Raw genomic sequence first — 19,231 nt, forward strand, 5'->3', positions numbered from 1 at the left:
TTGTTCGTCGTTGTTGGGTACTCTTCTTGATTGTAACATTCCTTGCATAAGTGTCAAGCCTCTTGCGAAAATTACATTTGAAAAATACATGAAATCAATTTTTGTGAGATTTATTTAAGTTCAAAAATATATAAAATCCGTATGGAACATGTTTTCGTCATCTTATTTTGTTCTTATCTGCATTTATTCTTTTTGAAAAATGATCTTATAAACACTTATCATAGTTACAATAAGAAAAGTTTGGTCAAACATAATCTTTTATTTAAATGAGTTTTAAAACCAAACGACTTTCTTATTAGTGTTAAATTTGATTTTGGTCATTCAACTTTAAAAAAAAATTAAAATTAATCATTTTTTAAAATTTTAAACCAATTTAGTCATTCAACTCTTTTTAAATGCGTAGATTTAATCATTTTAATCAAATTTTATTAAATTTACTTCACGTTTAAAACCCATTTCATTAAAATATTTTAGTTTGTTTACACTGTTTAACATATTTTTGTTTCAATGTTAACTTATAAATGTGTTTGAAACATCAAATAAACTTAAAGAAAAAATTGATTTAAATGACTAAATCCATGCATTTCTAAAGATGAGAGACTAAATTCATTCAAAATTTCTGAGATGAACTAATTCTAATCTTTACTAAAATTTCAAAGATCAAAAACATATTTATTATTATCATTATTAATGCTATCTTCATCGTTGTTATTGTGTTGTGATCATCATCTTCTTAATGTATGGCTTTCTCATCTTTATCACGGTACGCAACAAACACTCAAAAAAAAAACCAAACTCTATCTCACTCTGACTAGAACTACATAAATATCTTTCATGAGCATTTTATGGGATTCTACATTAATTATAAGCTCAATGAAAGTGTGACAACAATGGTTCTTTCAAGTCGCATAGAAAACGCATTCACAATTGTTCATGGCTATTCTAATAAATTATTTTCATGCTGAAATCCCAAAGTTTTTTAGCCAAATCGGTGTCCTTTGCAAGTGAACTTGCTTCAGCCACATTATTATCTGAAAAGTACTCGCCACTGATTCCCTTCACTTGTGGATGCAACGCTACATAGCATGTTGTTGCTGCTCCCTACATTGAAAAAGGAGAGAATGAAAGATTACAAGAGTACCAAGTTAATTAAATAATGAATTTTCAGATTCTTAAGAAATGAAAAATTTCCCTCAACAGGGGTTTGAATTACCTGCTGAATACTTTTCATCTCGTAATTGCCAAGCATGTTAATTAAATCTGCATGAAACAGACAAAATCATGATGATTTATGGATTTTCTTTTCTTATACATGTCAACATTCTTATAATTGAATCCCAAAATTCAAGTTCTGCATTAATTATAATATGAATTCTAGGAAAACCATAAATTCATCTATGAATCTGCAATGTGGTAATAAGTACCTGTTGGCACAGCACCACTAATCTCTGGCTTATAAATATTGGTTAAAATTGCTCCTGGATGAAGAGAATTTGCAGTAATATCTACCCTATCTTCCTGACCATGATGAAAAATCAGAAATCTTTACTTATTACAAACAGAAGAACAGGAAAAGAAAGAGAAAACAGTGACCATATTAAATAATGTTTTCCTCAGTAATCACTAAAAAGTTTAGAGAAATTAATTGAAGATAATAATGCCAAGCCAACTCTTAATGGCCATATCAATAACATAATCAGCTACAAAAAAAACATTATGGTAAAAACAATACTCCATATTAATCATTTTACAAAACAATAAATGTCAGCATACTTTAAGACGTCTTGCAAGTTCGTTTGCATGTAAAATGTTAGCAAGCTTTGATTGCCCATATGCATGCCACAGCTGGAAACTGTTCACAAGGAAGCAAAATTAACATAGGAATCATCACTTTTCATGGTTAATTCTAATAATTCTAATTTCTACATAGAGTTAAATATGTTGTTAAATATGTTTTTAGCTTAATTTTTGGTGGAAATTGGAAATTAGTTCTTCCTAGAAAATAATCTCAGTTTTGGAAATGTGTACATTTAGTCTTTTTAATCAACTTTTTTTTAAGTTTATTTGACGTTTTAAATGCATTATTATACGATACCTTAAACCGACCACATCTGTGTGCAAAACAAATGAATAAACATTTGTTCTGTAATAATTGAACAAATATAAGAGTAATATTTCTTCAGGGTAGAACTTAATTACCTGGATTCATCATTAATTTTATCAAAACGAATTCCTTCAGGATATGTATATTGGTGACCATCAGAGGAGACATTCACAATTCTTCCCTCTCTCTTGCTTACACTTGCAGTTTTCTTCATAGTATCCAATAAAAGATGTGTTAAAAGAAAATGCCCTGTGGAAAAAGAACCAAAGTTCACTTTTTTAGTTTCACTGTCTAAACAAGTTTTACACTGTTACTGTTATGAAATATCAGACATTTTTTCTCGTACATACCCAAGTGATTCGTGGCAAATTGTAGTTCAATGTTGTCTCTGGACAGTGAGAAAGGGGTTGCAGTTATCCCTGCGTTGTTTCTAGAATTACAACAAACAAACCCTAAGAACATTATTACTTCAATTAGCTTGTAAAATGAATTTGCATTTAAGATTTTCGACAAGTTTTCAATTATGCATTGTTTTTTTATTTCACAAGAAAGTTAATTATATATTATACAAAAACTGGTTTGAACCATGTGTAGCATGTAATAATTTGTGGTTAAAAGAACATAAGTTGAAACATGAACTATGTAAACCATGTAGTTTACTTACATCAAGATGTTCAATGGAAAACCAGATGAAATGAACTCTGATGCAAATTTTGTAACAGATGCCATTGAACTGAGGTCTAACTCCATGACATCAATTTTGGCTGTTTGAATCTCTTTGAGTATTTCTTCTTTGACAGATTTTGCAGCAACCACATTTCTCACTGCCATAATCACATGAACACCACGCAAAGCAAGAACTCTTGCAGTCTCAATTCCAATACCATGTGTTGTTCCTGTTATTATTTGTGTCCACCAACATAAATATGTTTAGTGTACCACATACATACTTAAACATATACAATTTTTTTTTTAAATGTTTATCCGTGCATTTTGAAGAAACACCAGAAAGAAACAGCATAGAAAAACCCAATGAAAAATTCAAATTCTTAAATCTACACCTTTTACTGCAATAAAAAGGTAGTTATTACTTTACTATTAAAAAATAAATATTATACTAAAAGTGTAAGTAAATTGTGTATGTAAGTTTAATAATTTTTTAAGAACTAAAGGTTAACACTTCCAATGTTTGAATTAGAATATTGACTCTTGACGAGTTATCAAAGTTACTTTTGCTCCTACTAGTATGATATAAGGAAAAATAACAAACAAAAAACTAAATGGCTGTTAAAAAAGGATAAACCAAACAAAATTTTTAAGAAATTGAAAATAGACTTGTGGGCGTTAAAACTCTAGAAAAAAAATACACAGTAGCAAATTATAAATAAAATATTTAATATGTCAGTCAATGTGTAATATTAAAAAAAAAAACTACGTCCTTGAATTAAAATTTTGTCCAAAAGTTCAGTTTTTTTTTTATTATATGATCAAGTTTTTTTTTAATTTAAGAACTTTATTAAAATTTGTCCAAAAGTTCAGTACTTATAAACTTAATAATTACAAAATAAACTTCAAAAAAACTCCAATTTAAAGATTTTTGTGCTCTTTTTATGGTATTATTTTATCTTCTTAAATCAGAAGTGCATCCCCATAATTTAGGATGGACTGAGTGAATAATAATAGTAAAAGTATTACCTTAAATTAAATTTCTATTTTTAGGTAATTATAGTCCTCTCTAAAAGTTTAATTAATCATCAACTTAGTTGCCTATTTTTAAAAAGAAAATAAGCAAGTTTACTAATTTATTCAATTGTTAAAAAAAAACACTGTTATATACCTGAGTCAGTTATAATAAATGAAAGTTGCTTTTATATATATATAATGGCGGAGCATAGTGGGTGCTGGGAGGGGCCATGGCCCCCAAAGATTTTTGATTTTTTTAAAATATATATATATTTTGAAAATTTTGAATTTTTTTAAATTTTTTAAATTATAGGTAATATATTTTATAAATGGATGAAAATTAAATTATTCTTCTTTTTATTTTTTTTATAAAATACAACCAATTAATATTAATAGATAATAAAATATAAAATTAAATATATAAAGAATAAAAATATTTAGGTTTAATTAATCTTTAGTCACTATTTTCATCTAAAAATATCAAGTTGGTTCTCAAGTTTTTTCTAGTCTCAATTTGATCCCAATTTTTGAAAAATTGATGTAATTTGGTCATTCTTGTTAAATTTATTAAAGCGGATCAAAGATTTTCATCAAAATTAATAGTGAGATTGTGTTAATTATACCAACAAAATAAACTATCTTTATTTTTAACTCTAAATTTAATGAAAAAACATTGATCTGTTTTAAGAAATTTAATAAAAATAACGAAATTGCATTAGTTTTTCAAAATTCATAACCAAATTGAAATTAAACAAAATTGAAGGACCAACTTAACATTTTTGAACTAAATCAATAATCAAAAGAATAATTAAACCAAATATTTATTAAGATATTTTTTATGTCGTTTTTTGTTGTCTTGTTAATTTTACAAAAATTGTACTAATTTCTCACTCTCATATATATATATATATATATATATATATATATATATATATATATATATATATATATATATATATATATATATATATAAATATTAAGAAAAAATGTAATTATTTTTTCTCTCAGTTCTCATTTGTCTTATTTCTTTTTTGAAGAAAAGAAAAATAATTCTCTTTCATCTTATTTGATAATGAAATATTAATTTAATAGTTAACATTGTTTTTTTATCTCATGAGCCTTTGGTATATTCATTGTTTATGAATATAGAAGAAAAAATAGTATATTATGTGTTTTTTCATAACCGAATTTTAATTATGACTTAACTATACTATATTTTTTCTTTAATATTTATGCTTCTCAATTTTTTTAGTAAGGTATGATAAATTATTTTTAATATTATTTTTAAAATAGGTATATGGATGAAGAATAAATGAATAGATTCATTATTAAAAAATGATAAAAGTAAAGTTATTCGTGAAAATGGAAACAAGGTAAATTATATTTTTCACAACATTAAACTAAAGATCAAGTTATTGAGTTAGAATAACCAATTTTTAAAACATTATACTAATGATCCAACAATTTAATGATCAAATAATTATACTATTTGGCCCCTCCAAAACTTGTGGTTAAGATTCGCCACTATATATATATATATATATATATATATATATATATATATATATATATATATATATATATATAAAGCTAAAAACTAATATCTGGTTTTCCTACTACTACTGCTATATACAATTTGATGTTAAGAATGAGATGATATATTAATTATGAGTTAAAAGTATTTAACTTTGAAAAAAGAAACGTGTATGTGATTAAATTTTTGCATGTACAGTACTTAGACTTAAGCTAAATCATTGGAGGTATATATATGATATTAACAAGTGTACCAAAACTGGATTTGTGCTGTGTGCATATATATAGTAAAAGGCAATGTAATGATGTATTGAGGAAAAGGATAAGCATGTGTGGTGGTTGTGTGGACAAAATCCTTGTACCAAAAACTGCAATAACTATAATAATAGTTGGCAATGAAAGTGATGAAAAGAGAGAACACAAACATATTCGTAGGTTGTGTTGTTGGAAATGGAAAAAACATAGTAATATGTGACCTGTGACAATTGCAGTGAGAGCATGACCATGGATTCCAAGAGTAACTTCTTCTGCAGTGGAAGATGATGAAAACCCAGAAGAACACATCACTAACTCACTCTTTCTCTTTTTCTCTTTTGCTGTGTGTGAGTTTGTGGTGTGAGGGTTGGTGGGTGAGAGGTTTGTTTTCTACTTAAATGTGTTAGTTGCCGTCTTATTGATTCCAATTTATTCCAACCCACCTCATTCTTTGTCTCCTTCTTCGACTTATCAAGGAATAATGTTTATCTTTTCTTTCTTGTTAATTCTTTAAAGTGTTTTAGGTAATAAAAAATAATATTTTTTCCTTGGAGATCCTATGTGATGTCGATTAAGATAACATGAATTTAGAGTATAAATGAATGTAAATTTTATTTTAGGACAATGATACTTTAACCTACTTTTTTTGACCCACTTTTAACCCACTATTTCAATCACCACTAGATCATCACATCACATCACTAAAAAGAATAAAAAAAGATGATCTAATGGTGATTAAAGCAATGGGTTAAAAGTGGGTCAAAAAAAGTGGGTTAAAATATTATTTTCCTTTATTTTATAAGTTTATTTTATATAGTTGAATTATGCTTAAATTTCATTTATTAAAATAATATCAAAGTTATCTGAAATTTATTATAATGAGATTTATTATTTATTGGGTATAGTAGACATGTATAGAACCATTCATAAGTATCTAGTTTCATACTTAGTATTTATATGTCTCATTAATATCTAGTTTCATATTTGATATATATATATATATATATATATATATATATATATATATGTTTCAGTATGTAAAAAATATATTAAAAATCTCACATTAATTAAAAATAAGATGAATTTAAACGAATTTTATCTTACATGTCAATCTAGTTTCTAGTTTCTTAAAATAAATTGGCTTAATTATACTTTTTAGTTCATCCTCAAATATTATATAGCATATGCTTGATTATAGAGTATATCCCATGAAGGAGTCTTGTTTTAATTTAACACTTTGGTTTTATAAACTAGTGAGCATGGTAATCTTAAATTATAAGATCTGAAAATTAAGGCAGAAGTGAAAATTATTTTTTATAACACCAACACTAAAGTAATATTTAGTTATAATATTTTGATTATATTTGTGGATTTTAAAATAGGGTAGCATGTTTAAAAAATTATAAATTATGAATTTTATGAGACTGAATTGTTTAAAACTAATTAAAGTAACCGATATAAGAACATACAAAAATTTCTTATAGAACTAAGGTAGTGCATATTTTTTTTTCTCTCAATTTTTAGTTATGTCAATAATATTTTAGATATTATGTAATTTATTTATGAGATTGTTTATTTTGTTTTTTTTTTTTCCTTTTTACTCCATAATGCAAGTCAGATCAATTAAAAATAAATAAGAGTAAAGATAACTGATAGAAAAAGTAATTAAAGTTATCTTAAAAAAATAAAAGTTCCTAACAATTGGCATTAAGAAAAAAAAATTAAGTTATGAACAAGATTTTTAAATAAAAAATGAAAATCATAAATTTTAACTAATGAAAATAATTATTAAAATAGTATTTTAACATTTGTCTTCATGGTTGTGCCATGGCCGGCACAAGCCCACCAATCTGTTTTTTTTTTTTTTTAACAATTTCTGTTTTTACCGACTTAAATAGTTTTTCAATAATTAAAATAATCTTTTGGATTGTCCAAATCAAAGAAGGACCATTCAGTGACAGATATAACATATAATAACTGTTACATCCGATTATAATATAATAAATGTTACATCAGTATAATATTATAATATTGTTTTGTCATTTATTTTATTATAGTTGGTGACGATATCTCTTTCTCTATTCTATTTATATATAAAAATCTTTTATAATATATATATATATATATATATATATATATATATATATATATATATGATTCGTCTACATATCAAGAGAGGATAGTTTGTTTGGTAACATATTGCTTTTGCAATTTTTACTTTCTAAATAATTATATTTTCATTTTTATTTTTTATCATTAATCCAAATTTCATTATTTTACTATTATATCATTTTAATAATTACTTTTATATTTAAATAATTATTTATATAAAAAATTGTTTAAAATCAAAAATATACAAATATTTCACATATCCTGTATGTATTTATATTTTAAATTATATTATTAAGTATTAAATTAAACAATAATAATTTAAATAATTTTGCCAGGTGAGCAAAATTTGTTGTGGATGAGCCAAAATTTACTTGTCTTGCCGACACTTTGGTTGAACAAGTAAAATTCTAATTAAAAGAATTTTAATATTTGTTTAATTTGTTAGGTGAATCAAGTGTTAGTCGAGAGAAAATATTTTTAAATGTTAAAATTTATTTATTTTGTATTATTTTGTTATATTTGATTAATATATTGTATTTGAATATTTTATTAATTTAATGAAAAATTAATTGTGATTTATTAACATTTAAATTAAGATGAAATATATGTGATTATTTAAAATTCATATAAAAATGTGATGAATGGTTGGGATGTGATTTTTAGGAAATAATATGTAAGAAGCTACAATTGTGTGTTGGATTAGAATTTTGAAACGATCATTTTGATTATATTAATACTTGATTCACATAAAAAAAAATAAAATGATAGTGAGAGTTGATAGAGATTCTTGCTACCAAACTTTGATGTAAAAAAGTTATATCTAATTTTTAGCTATATATAAAGGGATTTTTTTAGTATTCATATTTTTTTTTCAAAGTTACCCTTCAAATAAATTGATTTTAAATTAAAATAATTATTTTATAAATTTTACTATTTCTTTAAATTTAATCATTTTTTCTTAATTGAATTGCTTTTTTAAACTTAACCATGCTTTTCAATTAGAAAACTACCTATATAATGAATAAATAATATTTCAATAAAGTGATAAATATAATTCATATTTAATTTCATAATTATAACGATAACAATAATATCAACTATAATTTTATTATTTTTTATTTATCATAAAAAAATAAATACACATTTGTATAACACATTAACACATGTTTTCATTAGATCATAACAAACAAATACACATTGAAGGTAGGTAATATGATATATACATAATAATCTCTGAATTTAATTAATTCAACCTAGGAGTCTTTTAAAACTTAAAAATAAATAATTGAATTGAATTCAATGATTTGATGATGTGAATGTATATGATTATGAAACATTTTAGATAATAGGAAATAAGTTTTAAATTTAACTTTTGTACATAATTATTGTAAATACTTCATATTATTAATTACTTCACATTCATCTTAAATATAACTTTTGAAATCTTTAACAAATATTTTGTACACATTAGGAATGTAAATTTTTACATTATTTAAAATCTATAATAAATACAAATTTAATGTAATTATTATAAAAATTAACAAAAAAAATATCACCAATGATAATTATAAAAATTATAGTTATCCTTTTTGTTACAAAATTAAATATCCTCTTGTGTTTTTTTATTGATGGAAGACCTAGAATTTTGATGTATACCTTTCATGCACTCACCACCAATAAATAAATAAATAAATAAATAAATAAATAAATAAATATATATATATATATATATATATATATATATATATATATATATATATATATAAAAAACGGTAGAAGATTCAAATGAAGAACGTAACTATAGTATACAACTCACTACAAATAATTTTTCAATAATAATTTGTTCTTGGACAATGTCTCTTGTTGTAAACTGGTCTTAACAAATATTCTTTTTTTATTTTAACAAATTCAAGAACAATGTTATTCAAGAGCGTTCATTTTTGTAATGAACTATGTTGTCTCATATGAAACTATGAAAAGTAGAGGTAGAATTAAGAGGGTTTAGACATCATTTAAACCAGACAAAAAGTGAAAAGTTAAATTGTTGAAAGTTTATTTAGGTTATAAATAAAATCAATTAATAATAATATATAAGTAACTACAAAATTCACTTTATAAATTAATTTTGTAAAATTAAAATATACTTAAAATTTATATTTAATCTGATATCATATTTCACAAGTCTAATAATTAGACTTTTTAGAAAAAAAAAAAAAACTCAATCATGAGACTTGCACCATAATATTTTGGTAATTTGATTAAAAGAAATGTTTTACCAAAAAACAAAAGTTTTATATACACATTCAATTCCTTTTATTTCACTATTCAATTATAACTATTATATGCTAATAGTTATTTGTGATTTTCATGTTCTATTCCAAGATTCTTTTAATCCATTAAAGAGGTTAACAAATTAAACACAATCAATAAATTAATATATTAAATTACAAGAATAACTTGATTTATAAAATTAATTAATTAAATATATATATATATATATATATATATATTAAATTGATTTAATTTATAATTGACGTAAAATTTCAACACTTATATAATATATTTTCTATTATAAATTGTTCCATACTTTTTTTTTTTTGAAAGATCTAATAACTTATCCCATTCCATTTTAAAATTCTTAAAAATGTCCATATGGCTAATAATTATTATATTATTTCTCTTATTTTCTTTCTAGTGACTTTCCTTTCTAGTGACTATATGAAATCTTGTAAAGAGTTCCTTCTTTTGAGAGATAAAAAAAAAATACCTCTTTTAACAACTCCCCTTAAAATTTTAATATTTTATCTAAATAATTTAAATTTTGAACTATTTATTAAAAGACTATTATACCTTTAGTAGGATGTGAAGAAAGAGAATTAATTTTAATGTCATTCTAATCTAATAATCATCACTAGATTAAAACCATTTTTATAAATTGCATCAATCACTATTAAATTGGAAATAATTGATGACATCACAAACCACCTTCCAAATACATATATATATATATATATATATATATATATATATATATATATATATATATATATTACAAAATCAAAATAACCATTCTCATACTTTTTTCTTCCATGCATGATCAACCAAATATTTCTCCTTCTAAATTAGAAAATCAACAATCCTATGGATAAGGCTTAGATCATGGGAAAAGATAAATAGAAAATATATTAGAGAATAAAATTCTCTTTCTAAATTATAAATATTATTTAGGGCTACATTACAAAAATATCTCCTATATCTAAATTTCTTTTTCACAAAATATTATTATTAAGATTATGATTTACATTTTTAGTTTGCACCTACCTCACCACAAGTGTCACTTTCGTTTTCCTTATCCGCTCTTAAAATTAAGGATACGTAGCAACACGTGCCATATCTCCTTGGTTTGGTAGACTCACGTGCCTACACTCAACGACGGTACACAAAGCCGATAAACATCGGAAAACCCTAACAATATGGTCTGTTTCCATGTTATTCACTTTATATAACTGTTTCTTCCAGCTTCCACCTTCGCTTCGTGCATGCTTTCCTCCATTTTCTCATCTTCTTCGAGGTACTTATCTGTGTATATCGCTGTGTGCATTTCAATTTACGGTTTTGACATTGAATTTGAACTCTACTGGTTACGGCGGTGATTACGGAGTTGATATTGGTTTGGTGTTGTGAGTTTAGCTTAATTTGGTGAAAACTTGAGTTTTGCTTTTTGGTTTCATGTCGGTGTTGCCTTTGGTAGCTTGACTTGTCGGAGTGGTCTTTGTTTACTTTATTCTGAAGTTCCTGGAAATGAATGGTTTAAACTTCGATTTGTGTAAGTTAGAGTGTTTAGGCTACGGCTTGTGTGTTTGTCCATTGGTAACACACTCGAGGTTTTGGAATGTATTTCGGTGTATTTTTGTTTGAATTGTAGAGTGCGTTCTGATTTTGATTTGTGTGTGTATTTTCAATTGACAGTTTTAGAAACTAGTAAATGCATATCTCGCAATGGAATTTGGAAACTATGGTTGGTATGAATGGTTAGATGTTTAAATTGGAAAGCTTTTATAGAAGTCTTTTCAGTTAACACTAAATGTTAGATATTTTTAATAAAAGTTGGCTACTTTTGATTCCGTCAGCCATGAATCTAAATCCATTTAATGGCAGCAAGCTATTTTGATAATAGTAACAGAAATGGCACATTGTTTGAGTCCCATTATTTGGTTTTATGATTTTTTGAAGTAGATGGTTAAAACAAGATGCATGGTTTTGGGTTCACAAAATCGTGAAATTAGTGTACAAGGTAAAAACAATTTGTCACTTTTGTGATTAATTGTGGCAAACATAAACCAAGCAACTCCCGTTACTAATGTTTACCTCGGGTTTTCTAGCAGTAGCATTCATTGATATATAGTAGTGCGGTGGTAAGGTAATAAGACATACCATATTTTTTTTGTTATCACTTGCAATAATGTTGGATTGTAAAATATAATTGTGGTCGGTAGTGGAATTGAGGAAGCTGTTGCATGGTATACCGAACAAGCAACATTAAACAACACAGATTGAATATACAGAATAAACTGTTTCAACTTAAAGTTCTGATTTTGTTTTTTTATCAGCAAAAAAAGTATTATTATAAGCACCCAAACAAACACAAGCTGTGTCAGTGTTTGCTACAAGGGTACAGAAAAAGGGAGATAAATAACTACACGACAGCCCCCCAAAGTATTTACTGTTGCAAGCTTGTGGACAGCAACAAAATTTGCCCCTGCTACCCCTTTGTCTTGAAAGATCTCACCAGTTATGGAACATATGGCTGCACCCGCTGCACCCACTTTTTAATCCTCTAACAGAAAAATATGCCACAACTTCGTGGTTGAAATCACGATGATTAACTTAATTTCATAGACTAGGTTGTGTTTTCTTGATGAATATAAATGTATGCCGCATAGATCTCAGGGTAAGTTTCTGCTTCACCATTTATAATAGAGAAACTTAGAAAGGATTTGCATTTTTATTTCTGTAATTTAAATTAAGTTGAAACATCAGTTACTGGCTATTGTGGAAAGCGGAGTACAAAATTTTATAGTTATGAGGAAGTTTGAAATGAAAAAGAAAATCTTTTTACTTTAATCACCTTTAAAATAGATTAATTCAGGTTTTTTCTGCATAGAGTAAGACTAGATAGCAGTTTTTGAGATGAAACTTTGTTACTTTATCATACTGATTTTAAAATCATTGTCTAACAATATGGTTGTTTCCCTCTGGAAGTGCAGTTATTGAATATTCAATGTTATTGCATTGATAAATATTTCTCAAAATTGTGGTCACTTCTTTGTTTTCTTGATTCTCAACATATTCGTGCATGCATAAAATTATCATTGTGATAAAAAACTTGAATTGATAAAATATTTGTAAATGTTGTAATGTTGCGACCTTCACCTTCTTTTGATATGTTTAGGCTGCACATCACAGGGTTTATTGCTATAGCACCTCCTGCTTTATCATTTAGTACAGGACTTGTGGAAACACTTCTCTCATGAGAATGCTGTTAAACCTGTCATTGGCGTCCTGAGCAATCTCGTTTTGCAAACCAAGGTCTTTGAAGGAGTGAAAGTTCCCTTTGTGTTTTAATTTCCTTGCTACCAACCTCTGTGTTTTCATTGTCTGGCGCAACTATGGCAGTTGTGAAACCTGAGGTATGGTGTCATTATATTCTATCTATTCTTTTTCTTTTATTTCATGAGTTATCTGTTGTTTTGGTCTTGTGTGTTGGCTCAATGCATATTAAACTATTGTATTTGAAATTGCATTCTCATCTTATAACAGCCAGTCCTAATGGCTGGGTAACGAGTTGGCCAATACTTCTAGTTACCACTGTTAATTCGTTTTCTTCTTTTACGTGTCTTAAATATTTTAGATTATGTAAGTAAGAAAATTGTTCAGATATAAAGCTTGGTCTCTCCTTTTCCTTCTTTTTCTGTTTCTTGCTTCTATTCTTTATGTAAATAAATATTATTTTTCTGTTCAAATTATCTGCCATTATGGTTTTTGCAGATGATTTTTTTTCTGAGAGATCACAAAGGATATGTCCTTTTATTCAATCATTTCTATGTTTTAGGCCCATATGTAGCACTTATGGGCCATTCATTTTCTCACACAAGGCTCATTACCCATATAGGATGATTAAATGAAGACATAAGAAGGAAAATTACTTGGTGTTGAAGCTGTATAATATTAGGATGGGAAGAAATTGCTTGTATCAGATCTTTGAATTTGTAGATAAGATCACCTTAACATTGTAGGGTTTTTCTAATATTACATATTCTGTTACATCTTTAATACAAATGAATATCAGTTAGGTTCAGATGCAAGAATTTTTTTTCAGCTGGGACAACTAAATAATATGATATCACATAAATAAATAAACTCATTTTTTTCTTCTTCTCCAAGTATAGTTATTTTTCTATTACTTTAAATGAAGAAACAATAACGAGGTTACTGAGTTGTTTTTGAAATTTAGAACATGGTAGTAAAGTCAGGTTTATTGTTGTCCCATGAGTAGTTTGTTGATTTCACCTTGCCTTTGACATGCTTAGATGAAATCCTACATCTGGCTTCAAACTGTGGATGGTTCTATTCATCAAGTAGAGGAAGAGGTAGCCATGTTTTGCCCCATGATTTGCCAGGAAGTACTTCAAACAGGCATGGGATCTTCCAAAACTTGTGCTATATCTCTTCCACATCATGTCAATCCTGCAATCTTGGATATGATACTTGATTACTGTCGGTTTCACCAAGTACCAGGACATTCTAACAAGGTATGGAATAATCCAACTTTCATGTGATTCGTTTTTACTTTGATTTTAGGAATATATATTTTTCGGTATTCCTTCATTATTTAAAGATTTCATGCTTCTTTGTTTAAAAGTATATTTTTATTTTAAACTAATCCCATCTGGGCAACATTTGGTAACTTGTCTGCGCTATCAAAGTATTATCTGTACCATTGCTTTTACCAGCTGAAATACTGGGGAAATCACATGATTTATAGATTAACCAGTATTTGGTTGTGCTACTATTGTAGGAGCTCAAACTTTTCAATGAAAAGTTTGTTCGGATCGATACAAAGAAGTTATGTGAGTTGACATCTGCTGCTGACAGCCTCCAACTGAAGCCTATGGTTGATCTGACCAGTCGAGCCCTTGCTAGGATTATTGAAGGAAAAACTCCTGAGGAGATTCGTGAAACATTTCATTTGCCTGATGACCTAACTGAGGTATGTGATAAAAGCAAAAGTGAGGTCATATGTTCTCATTTGCATAGATGACCTCTGCAAACACGTTTCTTGATTTACATCTATCTCTCACAGGAAGAGAAGCTGGAGCCTCTGAGAAACATAACTGATGATCCACGGATTCGACTTCTAAACAGATTGTATGCTAGAAAGAGGAAAGAACTACAAGAGAGAAAGAAACCGAAGGTATTTTCTACCATTTTAATTTCATCAATGTTCTTGAACCTTGCATATTGAATGTTCATATGATTCTTGGTTATGACAAACTTCTTGTCAGATTGTGTTGCAAGCACACTAAAATGTTTCACCTGTTTCAGGATGTTGCAGTTGAGGAGGAACCAAAGGATGAGCGTTCGGTTGAAGATCTTCTATCATTTATTAATGGCGCAGATGGAGGTATGTCATGTCATTCACCCTGACCTCTTCTATAAATTCGATTAATCAGTACTTCTGTTTCCTTGCGGCTATCTTATCAGATCTTTCATTTTATTTTTGGAGAGGGGTGATGCAGATGAACGATGATAATCTTGTATTGTTAAAGGAAAAGTATATTGCATTAATTTATTTTGTTTTTCTATGCCATACTGCAATGAGACTTGTTTGCTTAGCTTTGAGTTTTATTGGTGTAAACTATATACATCATAAATTATTTAAATCTAATAATGCTGATTAAATTTTAGTTTTGGAAGTTGCTTGGAATATAAGATTTGCCTGCTGCTATTGTTTATTATAATTGTTATTATTATTATTATTATTATTTTCATTACTTTAGAATATCTAAAATTGATCTGATCATATAGTTTATTCTAGCTTATGTTATAGTACAATAATGATACAATGCTATAATTTTTAGATTTTCTAGGAGACTGCATTTGGGACAATGATTTCCAGTGTTTGGGACTGGATATGGGGTTAGTCTGGGGAGATGACAAATGGGACAAAGACCAGCTACTTTATGCTACTACTGATATTATTTAGTTTTGTTATTACTATTTTGATGCGTGAAGTTGCTCTCTTGTTTGTGATAGATCCTAGAGCAATTAGGTTGATTTCTTGTCATGGATAATCACATAAAATTTTCTACATTTGTTCAATCATATTTCTTTTAGTTATTATAATATTTCTAATGCACCCTATCTTGTCTTGATTTTTCGTTAGCTTACTTTGGAGATATGAATGTTTTGGCAGAAATAAAGGGAACTAGAGCAAATAAAAATAAAAAGAAGAATAGAAGGAAAGACCAGACAAAGGATCTTTCTTCAAAAAATGCAAATGAAAACAATAAGGTTAGACTCTGCCACCTAATAAAACACTTGTTGAGCATCTATTACACAACATATTTTATTAGACTTGTGTCCTCATTTGCATTGTTTATATTCACAATACCTGTTTTTAAAAAAGTATTGTTTCTCATTCAATATGCTTTTATATTAGGGGTTGAATCTTCTTCCTTCTGCATATCACAATGTCAATTTTGACAAGGCCTTAGAGGCCTCTTCAAGTAAACACTCAAGGATGCAAACCCTTCCAGATGTTAATTTTTCTCCAAAATTTGAATTTATTGATGGTGATGTTGACGATGATTTAGATCCTGCTGTGAAGGAGGAGCTTGACAGGTTAGATACATGCTTCTGCTAGTTCTTCAATTGATGAGGAATAAGTTCAAAACTGATGGTTCAAAAGCTTGAAGCTTGAAGATTTGATGTTTTTCTTATTTGTGCAATAGTTCGACCTTGAAAGATGTTGTAATTCCTGAAATCATAAATCACATGATATCTTTCTCCCCTTTTGTCATTATCAAATGCAATAAAATCACATGAAAAGAGAGGAAAGTAGATAACAAAGACTTATTCATTGATAAGGCAAGCTGGAATACAAGTCATTGGATAAAATATTAGAGAGAATACATTAGAAATTAACAAAAGGTAATAACACACGAATCAGAAGAAAATACAACTATCAAACCAACAAGTAACTATGAAGACACTCAATGAAAAGACAGAAAACACAAAAACAAGTCTATTTTCCCATATGGAGAGAAAATACAACTTATCAAACCAACAAGTAACTATAAAGACACTCGGTGAAAAGACAAAGAAAACATATAAAAGAAGCCTATTTTCATGTGTGGAGATGCATCTCATTAATTTGATCTTTGATGACTTGATTCTTGTCACAAAGATTGTCACAAAGATTAGTGAATCCCCTTTCACAAGGTGAGAAAGGTCTTTTGTGTTTTATGATTTCAGGAATTAAAACATCTTCAGGATCAAACTATTGCGCAAATAAGGATGACCACTTGTCATCATCAAATGAGTTTGTTGGTTCAAAAGCTTGAAACTAGAAGATTTGATGTTTTCAACCACCGAGAGCTAAAGGGTTTCGATCTTGTGTCTGTAGTTTTGATTTTGTGGATAATCTTGTGTAAATGATTCTGCTGCCTAAGATTATGTAGAGGAATCATTTTGGATTGCCTTTGTAAAGGTTAAGTTGGGAAGGATATTTTTAATGGGTTAAGAACATCAGTTGGCTGTAGAATATATTTTTCCTCCTCACAAGATTCTATGGACCATAGAATCTTTCTGGTTGGTTGGTTTAGTGGTTATTTTTATGGATTCATTCCTCTAAAATTATAATTACTCGAGGATTCCTGCACAATTGAATTTGGTGTGGAATGTGATGCAGTTGTCTTAGTAGTGCACTCATACTTTATGAGTAGATAACTAGTGGAATGCTTATATCATATATAACTTATGAAAGAGGATAGCCTTATCAGCTAATTCTTGCGAGGTTATTTTATTGTATTCTATTGTACCTTGCATTTATTGACTGTTTCTTTTCCTGTAGGGAAGTGGAAGATTTTGCACGAAGATTGAATTCAGATTGGCCTGAAAGGATGCAAATTTTATCTTTGGGTCAAGGCAGAAGACTGGTACCAATCTCTGTGAATGGCAATGGTTCAACGCACCTGTACACAAGTATATCTTTCTTTCTTAATATATTCCGACATGCTGTCCTGATTTTTATTAGAAGCATCTAGACATTCTGGTCTGGTTCTGTGATTCTGTTAGTTGTGATTCTGAACTGAGGCTAAAGAAGCAGTGATGTATTGTTGCATATGTTAATTGTTTTCAAAGGCTTGTGTTATTTCCTAGGGCTTGATCATTGTGTATGTTTTTAGTCTCTGTCTCACCCTTTTTTATCATCTGTGCATCATGCTGACTATAAGTTTTGAATCTGAAAATAATTTGAATTGATAACTGATAATTGACTAGGTTTGTGTTGAGGGTGAGGAGTTGCAGCTGAGTTCATGATTGCAAGTCTATCATTGAGCATTTAACTTATGGTACATATAGGCTTTTGATGATAGTACAGCCACTGGTTGATAATTCAATTTCCAAGTTGAGAGAAAGTTGAAGTGATCTGAAAGGATGGCAGCTCAGGGTTTGAAAGTCTCTTGATAAACACCATGTGAGTAATATTTATTTGTTCCTTATATCTTATAATCAAATGTGGCTTTGTTTTTTAAATTTGAGCTTTTTTGAATTCCGCGAACAAGGGGAGAGGGACTACAGAGAGAGAGAGTGTGTGAAAAAATGATGAATAAAAAGAATCTTGAAAAGCAATTTGAGTATAATCCTTACCCTTGTTTCCTTGTTTTCACCTCTTATTCATTTTGTATCTTCTTCTGCTTACGTGTTGAAAAATTTATTTAAACAGGTTCGAGCGATTGGAAGGAAATGGGCTTTTATGGTTTCTAAACGCTATATACTGTTGATTCATATCCATTTCTCAACTATTTCAATTTCTCCCTGCTATCTTTATTTACTGCTTTTAGCCTGTTTTTGAAATATAGAGGATAGGTATTGCAAAGAAATAAGTGGGAAATTATGGACATGTTTTATTTAAACTTAAAATAAGTTTTTTGAAATATATTTTTCTAAAAGTAGGTGAGATTTGTTAGGGAAATTACTTATCTTTAAAATAAGTGGATTGAACATGCTAATGAAAAAGAGTAGGAAATACTTATTTTATGCAAAGTATTATTTTTAACATAAACAATTCTAGGAGTCTCTCGTATGTAAGCGTAATGTAGGAATATAATAAGATAAATATCAGTTTCTTTAAAGTAAAATTTTATTTATTAAGTTAAAAATTTATCTATTTTTTTTAGGAATCAAATTGTTGTTTCATATTCATTGGAAATGGGTATATCTATATTTTTTGTAGAGGTTATGAATATTAATTAAATAATT

General features: G+C 27.6%; 2 protein-coding genes across 4 annotated transcripts; one reads left to right on the plus strand and one right to left on the minus strand.

Moving 5' to 3' along the window:
* Positions 1-781: 781 nt before the first annotated feature.
* On the minus strand, positions 782-6,004 carry LOC114181576 (short-chain dehydrogenase TIC 32, chloroplastic-like). The gene is made up of 8 exons (XM_028068067.1): positions 5,797-6,004; positions 2,769-3,000; positions 2,455-2,534; positions 2,200-2,353; positions 1,774-1,852; positions 1,425-1,518; positions 1,214-1,260; positions 782-1,101 (listed from the first exon to the last, which is right to left on the minus strand). The coding sequence occupies exons 1-8, from the start codon at positions 5,882-5,884 to the stop codon at positions 943-945; spliced, it is 933 nt and encodes a 310-aa protein (XP_027923868.1). The 5' UTR covers positions 5,885-6,004; the 3' UTR covers positions 782-942.
* Positions 6,005-11,052: 5,048 nt separating this feature from the next.
* LOC114182318 (SKP1-like protein 21) lies at positions 11,053-18,908 on the plus strand. Of its 3 annotated transcripts, none has more exons than XM_028069171.1 (11): positions 11,053-11,258; positions 13,154-13,377; positions 14,278-14,499; positions 14,766-14,957; positions 15,051-15,161; positions 15,293-15,371; positions 16,164-16,261; positions 16,410-16,591; positions 17,823-17,953; positions 18,251-18,446; positions 18,696-18,908. In XM_028069171.1, exons 2-10 carry the CDS (start codon positions 13,357-13,359, stop codon positions 18,259-18,261), a joined length of 1,047 nt encoding a protein of 348 aa, XP_027924972.1. In that variant the 5' UTR covers positions 11,053-11,258; positions 13,154-13,356; the 3' UTR covers positions 18,262-18,446; positions 18,696-18,908. The 3 variants fall into 3 exon arrangements, with proteins under 3 accessions (XP_027924972.1, XP_027924971.1, XP_027924970.1); XM_028069170.1 differs by having other exon boundaries at positions 11,066-11,258; positions 13,140-13,377; positions 18,251-18,606; XM_028069169.1 differs by having other exon boundaries at positions 11,066-11,258; positions 13,140-13,377.
* The last annotated feature ends 323 nt before the right edge of the window (positions 18,909-19,231 follow it).

Source organism: Vigna unguiculata, chromosome 4 (genome assembly GCF_004118075.2).
Source record: "Vigna unguiculata cultivar IT97K-499-35 chromosome 4, ASM411807v1, whole genome shotgun sequence".
In the NCBI taxonomy this organism is placed as follows: domain Eukaryota; kingdom Viridiplantae; phylum Streptophyta; class Magnoliopsida; order Fabales; family Fabaceae; genus Vigna; species Vigna unguiculata.

Coding starts and splice junctions, on each gene's coding strand:
- LOC114181576 (XM_028068067.1), bottom strand. CDS start 5,884: ATGTGTTCTTCTGGGTTTTCATCATCTTCCACTGCAGAAGAAGTTACT. Junction 3,001..5,796: donor TCTCACTGCAATTGTCACAG/GTCACATATTAC, acceptor AAATAATAACAG/GAACAACACATGGTATTGGA. Junction 1,853..2,199: donor AAAATTAATGATGAATCCAG/GTAATTAAGTTC, acceptor CCTTGTGAACAG/TTTCCAGCTGTGGCATGCAT.
- LOC114182318 (XM_028069171.1), top strand. CDS start 13,357: ATGGCAGTTGTGAAACCTGAG. Junction 14,500..14,765: donor TACCAGGACATTCTAACAAG/GTATGGAATAAT, acceptor CTACTATTGTAG/GAGCTCAAACTTTTCAATGA. Junction 16,262..16,409: donor ATGCAAATGAAAACAATAAG/GTTAGACTCTGC, acceptor CTTTTATATTAG/GGGTTGAATCTTCTTCCTTC.